This window comes from Penaeus chinensis, chromosome 35 (genome assembly GCF_019202785.1).
Source record: "Penaeus chinensis breed Huanghai No. 1 chromosome 35, ASM1920278v2, whole genome shotgun sequence".
In the NCBI taxonomy this organism is placed as follows: domain Eukaryota; kingdom Metazoa; phylum Arthropoda; class Malacostraca; order Decapoda; family Penaeidae; genus Penaeus; species Penaeus chinensis.
In genome coordinates this window covers 14,002,250-14,009,749 of record NC_061853.1, presented here as the reverse complement: position 1 = coordinate 14,009,749, position 7,500 = coordinate 14,002,250, and the positions used below count along the sequence as shown (strand labels likewise).

Below are 7,500 nucleotides of genomic sequence, written 5' to 3'. Positions count from 1 at the left end.
TTAGAAGTTAATGTATTATTCTCAAAAATCATAATTAACATAATTTATGCATTTGAGTAATGGATGAAATTGATAAAACCTACATCTCTCAGTCTGAATATTATCTATAAAGAACTTGTAAAATATGAAATATCAATCATAAAGCAATAATAATCATGCAGATACAATTAACACTTTATTCCCAGGAAATGTAAGCAACTGCAGTTTCTAAGAGGAAGGAGTCATCTAGCAAGGGGAAAGACTGAACATGTAAGAAAAAAATGTTACCATGGTCAACTGCAAGTCTGATGTGCTGCAGGGCTGCATTAAACCAAACTCCTACAGCCTTCCCTGTGAGGCATATGCTCTTATATAAGAAAGTTTGTTTTTCTACCTCTTCCGTGTTGTTTTTTCTCAGTGGAAAATATATATTGATAAAAAAATAATAATAATAATACCATTATTATCATTATTATCATTAATATTAAAAACAATCATAGTAATAATAACATAATCAATAATAATAATAATAATAATAATAATAATAATAATAATAATAATGCCATTTCTATTAATATCATTAATACTACTACTACTACTACTAATAATAATAATAATAATGATAATGATAATAATAATAATAACAATAGCAATAATAAAGATAATATTAATAATAATAATAATAATAATAATAATAATAATAAAAATAGTAATAGTAATAATAATAATAATAATAACAATTATTATCATAACAATAACCATAAAATACTTTTGGACAATACAGATAATTTTTAATCCTCATATAAATTCCATAAAAATGTAAATAAATCCTAAAAACATCATGAGGCAAAATCAAAACAGAAAGCTGCTAACAACAGATTTGCATTGGAACAGGGAATAGGCAACAGGATAAGTGAAATATATATTATGGCAGTGATGCAGTGATATATGAAGCTGGGAACTGGTAATGACAATATTATAATGAAACTGTTGTGACCAAAACATTTATAAACCTGGGTGTCTTTAAACTAAATTGGTAAAACTGTGAAAATATGTGAAAAGTTACCAAAAACTCTCTTGGGAAAAAAATATATAATGTTTGTTCCATAAATATCTCCATAAAGTTACCAAAAAACACTCTTGGGAAAAAAAAGCCTTTATAATGTTTGTTCCATTAATATCTCCATAAAGTTACCAAAAAACTCTCTTGGGAAAAAAAAAAACTTTATAATGTTTGTTCCATAAATATCTCAATATCCTGTCCAAACTGAAAGATTCATATAATTTGACAGAGATTCATGCTACAAAATCATGCTTATTTAAAAAATCATAAAATATTGTGACTTATTGTGAAGTCATACACATCAATCTTACAAAAAAAAGAATAAACATATGAATTATTAGTTGTTGCTACATTAAGACATGGTGATAAGAGATAAACTGTGATCAACTATAATGAACAAGAAATTGTGCATTTCCTTTACCTTCATAACTCTGCCCTGGTTCTAGGTCAATTTGCTCCACAGAATTGTCACTATGCTGAAGCAGAAGTCCATTTTCTTGGTCAAGTGCTAAAGAACTTGCTTTGTGTTTCTTGGCTTTTATAAATGCAGGTTTTGGCATGTCATCTATACCTTCTATATTGACAGACTCCCCAACTCTGCCAATGATATAAATTTATACTCTCTTACAATAGTGATATCTTACTCTCACAGTGTTTTCACAATCTAAAATTACAATTATAATTTACTTTAAGTAATCTCTCTCTTTACTAACCTTAAAAATACTTCATCCATTGTGGTCTGCGAGGCTCCATAACTGGATATATGTAGTTCTTCTCGACTGTTTTCCAGCTGCAAGAACAACGCTTCAAATTTGGCTACATCTGCATTGGGAAGAACATATGACAGTTCAGCCCCAACATTCTGGTCAAGTTCTGCATCTGGTATGTGACTCTGAAGGACAGTGGTGATAGCATCAATGTCACAGCCTTTCTCTTTAACAATGATCAGACGATAACCAGCACCTACAAAAAGTACAAGCAAAAAAGTTTCATTAGTAATAACAAAGTCATAAAACCCTTATCATTAATATGACTAGTAAATTACATTCTTAGATCAATAATAATGTTTAAAATCATCTGATAGAGGATACTAAACTACAATAATGACAAATATTATAAAAGACTATACTGATATAATATAATATTACCAAAGAGAGTTAAAAACTGAAGCAAAGTGGATGATATGGCAAAATATATCAAATCAAAAATCTTTCACCTGGGATGCATAAATCTCTAAATTGTTATTCAAACCAAAGAAGTAAGCTTCCCAAAAAGAAAAGATTAAAGCCAAAGTAATATCTACTCTAACAATAATAATAATTAAACAAAAAAAAATAACAATACCAACAATAATGATAACCAAAAAAATAACCAAAAAACAGCATTAATGATTGTCATATATTTACCCCAACACAGCTCAACTTTGGTGCACCGAAACTGTCATAATATTCGCACTGCCACGTCAACAGCCATCAAAATGGCCGGCGCCAAACTCTTACCAAGTATGAATTGGAAAGCTAGCGATTCATATGGCGCACTAATGATTTTCCAAAAACGTTGTATAAGATACTTCAAGGTTAACAAGATACCAAGAGAGGAGCAGGCAAACCACATCATTCTGTATGCAGGCAATTCTGGAGAGGAAATGATAGAGGCAAACAATCTGACTGAAGAAGATATGAATGACCCTGACAAAGTTTGGGATGTTTTTCAGACCCAGGTAAAACCAAAGACTAACAAATATGTTGACAGACTTCGCCTTCGAAAATACATCCAGAAAGAAATTGAATCTAGTGATGAGTTCTTGAATAGATGTGAAACTCAAGCAAAGAGATGCAAATATACTGAGGCAGAACATGAAGCAAGAATCATTGAGCAATTCATGGAAGGAGTATACAGTAATGATTTGCAGAAAAGCCTTATCATGGAAGGTGAAGACATATAGTTGAGCAAAGCCATTGACATTGCCAGATCTCATGAAGCAACCATAAGAGATAACAAAGACATGAGAGTCAAAACAGTCAACTATGACCTAAATGTCGATGCTGTGGGATACCCTAAGTTTGCAAGGGCAGCAAAACCATGCAACAAATGTGGGCGAGCACACAATAAATATCCCCCACAATCCTGCCCAGCATATGGTGCTAGGTGCAATACATGTGGCAAAATGAACCACTGGCAAAAAATGTGTCTGTCAGTACCAGAAAATAAGAATAAAACAAACAAGAGAAGGGCACAAGCCAAAGTCATTATGCTGGAAATAAAGTCCATAGAAACTTCAACAGTGACAAACCCCAGAAAGCTAACAGAACATCTGCCATACATGAGTTCAGCTAAGATGACCCCAATGAGGATTATTTCACAGTAAGTTCTGTTAGAGTAGCAGACGTGTCAAACAGTAATGATAGTGAAGCTCTACGATCTATCAAAGTCAGAACCCCCTGCAACAAGACTGGCTCGATGACAATCAAGGTCGATACAGGGGCTGGAGTAAATCTGCTCCCGATAAGAGCATTTCGAATTATGTTTCCAGATTTATTAGATGCTCATGGGAAGCCGAAAACCTATCTGACCAACAACCGTCAGAAGAATTTGATTGCAGTGAACAATATGAAACTCAAGCATTTTGGGTCAATCAAATTAACCCAATGGCGACGGGTTACGGCTATTGCCGTCATAACAATACGCCCAAAATGTGGCATGCGGCTGTCCGCCGCGGCAGCGCGCCAAAGAGCCCCGAGGCATTGATTCGGCTTGATGTACCGAATTCACGAGCTCAGTGGCGTGCGGCTGTACGCCGCGGCAGCGCGCCAAAGAGCCCCGAGGCATTGATTCGGCTTGATGTACCGAATTCACGAGCTCAGAGTTGGCGCGTTGCCGCCGTTCGCCAGAGCGTAGAGTTTTTTTTAATTTTCTATACCCGACGCCAATGGGTTAAAGTGCACCTTCGACGAGAAAAACTGGATCGCTAAAGATTTCTACATTCTGGACCAAGAAGTTGGACCAATTATTTTGGGTCTGCCAAGCCTGAGAGCCCTAGGCATGGTGACAGGCATGGTGACAATTCATGAGGCACGGATGCATCCTCAACCAACCACGGCTGTCCAGTCGGTGGATGAAATCATACCCGGATCAGTTTGATAAAATTGGGAGTTTTCATGGAAAATACCACATAGTGCTGAAAGAGGGTTCAAGACCAGTTGTCCATGCACAGCAAAAATTTCCTATACATAAAAAGGAAGAATTTCAAAACCAGCTCGAAGACATGGAAAAAATAGGAGTTATCAAAAAGGTGTCGGAACCTACAGATTGGGTCAACAGCATGGTTTGCACCATGAAGAAGGATGGCAGCCTGCACATTTGCTTAGATCCAAAGGATTTGAACAAAGCTATAATAAGAAGCCATCACAAGACACCTACACAAGAGGAAATCACGCACAAGTTTGGAGACTCAAAGTATTTCAGCAAACTTGATGCAAAGAATGGCTATTGGTCAGTCACGCTTGACAAGACTAGTTCGTTCCTCACTACATTCAACACTCCTTTTAGCCGCTACAGATATCTCAGAATGCATTTTGGCCTGGTTATGTCACAAGATGTTTTCCAGCAAAAAATGGATCAGATCCTCGAAAACTGTCCTAGTACCATTGGCATTGTTGATGATGTAGTTGTGTTTGGAAAAACTGAAGAGGAGCATGACATAAACCTGCATAACCTCTTCAAGATTGCCAAGCAGCAAGGATTAACTTTCAACAGTGCAAAGTGTGTGATCAAGCAGGAACAAGTGAAATTCTTTGGAACTGTCTATGACAAGGAAGGCTCTCACCCAGATCCAGACAAGGTATCTGCAATTAAAGCACTGCCGAGCCCAACAAATGTTACAGAGTTGCAACAAATTTTGGGAATGGTCACCTATATGTCACCATTTATCCCAAAACTAGCTGATGAAACTGCACCACTTAGAAGTCTCTTAAAAAAAGGTATAGACTTTACATGGTCACCAACCCACGAGAAGGCATTCGAACATATTAAGAATATTCTGTGCACAGATGCAACACTGGCACATTTCAATCCAAATAAACCAACAGTCATACAAGTAGACGCATCACAAAAAGGTATTGGTGCTGCATTAGTGCAAGATGACAAGCCTATTGCCTATGCATCAAAGTCTCTGTCTGAAACAGAACAACGTTATGCCAATATGGAAAGGGAACTACTTGCAGTGGTATTTGGATGTGAAAGATTTCATACCTATGTATACGGCAAAGCATTCCAGGTGGCAAGTGACCACAAACCTCTGGAAATTATTTAACTAAAGAATCTGACAGCCGCACTGCCCAGACTGCAGCGTATACTGATGAGGCTGCAGCACTATGATGTCACGATCCGATACAAGCCAGGAAAAGATCTCTTATTAGAAGATGGTCTATCACGCTTGCCAGCAACGGACAACCAACATATTGGTCTAGACCTACAGATCAACTTTGTTACATTCAGCAACGAGAAACTAGTCTCACTTAGACAGGAAACCTCAAAAGATGTCACCCTGCATGGACTGAAAGACGTCATTATTCAAGGATGGCCAGAAAAGATGAAAGACTTACCGAGAATGCTGCAACCATACTGGTCCTTCAGAGATGAGCTATCTATTGAAGATGGGCTAGTGATAAAAGGCAGCAGAGTCGTAATTCCAGCTTCCATGCAGAAACTTGTGCTTGACCGCATCCACGAAGGACACCAAGGCATCACGAAATGCCAACTTCAAGCCAAGGACTGTGTATACTAGACTTCAATCAACAGGGACATTGAAGACCTAGTCCAGCAGTGTTCCATATGCCAAGAAACGTCAAGGTCACATACAAAGGAAACCCTCATCCCGCACGAACTTCCTACACGACCACGGCAGTATGTCGGAACTGATCTTTTCCATTATGGAGGAAATGATTACCTGATTATAGCTGACTACTACTCAAAGTTTCCAGTTATCAGGAAAATGCCCATGCATGTCACAAGCCAAGCTGTGATCAAGGGATTGAAGAACTTGTTTTCTGAGTACGGAGTTCCTGAAAAAGTATATAGCGATAATGGACGCCAATATAGCTCAGAAGAATTTGCAACGTTTGCTTCGAACTGGGAGTTTGAACATATAACAAGCTCACCCCACTATCCTCAGTCAAATGGATTCATAGGAAGAACTATCCAGACTGTTAAAAAATCCATCGACAAGGCAAAAAGAAGCAACAAGGATCCAGAAATGGCATTATTAACCCTACGTACCACACCACTGGATAGCAAGTTGCCAAGCCCAGCAGAACTTCTGATCGGGAGGAAGATGAGGAGTAACCTACCCCTTCACCTGCCTACAAAGGAAGGACAAAAGCAAGATGTCTATGAAAACTTCAAGAGGAAGCAAGACATACAGAAGCAGTATTACGACCAAGGAGCAAAAGACCAGCCAACACTCCTACCAGGCCAAGCTGTTCGAGTTCAAGACCACATTACTGGAAGATGGACACCCGCTACAGTCGTGGAGAAATCCCAAGAACCTCGATCATACATAGTCGAAACACAAGATGGAGGTATCTTACGAAGAAACAGACGACACATCAAGCAGACGCCACAACCCAAGCATCCACTTCTAGATGAACACCATGCAGAACCACATTGAATATAGATAATGAGCAAGATCATGTGAGCAAGGCTCCTGAAGTAGTGCCTCAAGAACAAGAATCAACTTGCGATGGCACAAGAACAAGATGTGGCCGTACCATCAAGAAGCCTAATAGACTGAACTTATAATCTGTTTCAGTCTCCACAGTGTTTATGTGTAGTGTTCAATAGTGTTAAGGAAATTGCTATAATAATGGCCAGTATACTAATATGATTCTCAAAACAAGGTGCTATGTTCTTACCTGATTCTTTTTGAAAATTACTTAAAAACAAAGTGCTATGTTCCTACCCAATTGTTTTGAAAATTACTGACAAAGGTGCTAAATCTTATTTTACATGTCTATGAACACAAGGCATTCTCAGGTGCAATCTCAGTTACCCAACTCTAGCAGCTCATAGAATGTTAAACTCTATTTTTGATACATTGCAGATTCTCACATATTTTTGTAACCAACTACCAAATACTATATCTCAAATATGATAAGAATCTAACCCACTGTTTTTTGTTTTTGAAAAAGAGGGATGTCATAAATTTACTCTATATTATAATATTAGTAACGTATCCCTCTACATATATTGCATGCGTACGTTACCCTTATGTAAACATCAGTGTTGTACACTCCTCCAGAATATACTCGTGTAGCTCAGCAGAGCTCTGTATTTTATTCACCTTTTCCCCTCAAATGGAGCAACAAAACAACATATAAAACAATGATAACAAAATAATAATGGAGCTAAGAGTAAAATCAGCAATGATAATAACATCAACAAAAATAGTAATATAAATA

General features: G+C 37.3%; 1 protein-coding gene across 1 annotated transcript in view; it reads right to left on the bottom strand.

Annotated features, from left to right (window-relative positions):
- Positions 1-7,500, bottom strand: part of LOC125044173 (phospholipid-transporting ATPase ABCA3-like) — a gene marked incomplete at its 3' end in the record, with an annotated part of 67,833 nt that overhangs the window by 12,790 nt on the left and 47,543 nt on the right. Inside the window, exons 18-20 of the mRNA XM_047640631.1 lie at positions 1,756-2,005; positions 1,464-1,639; positions 268-330 (exon numbers count right to left, since the gene is read on the bottom strand). Coding sequence (XP_047496587.1) covers positions 268-330; positions 1,464-1,639; positions 1,756-2,005 — 489 coding nt within the window. The remainder of the gene's footprint in view (positions 1-267; positions 331-1,463; positions 1,640-1,755; positions 2,006-7,500) is intronic.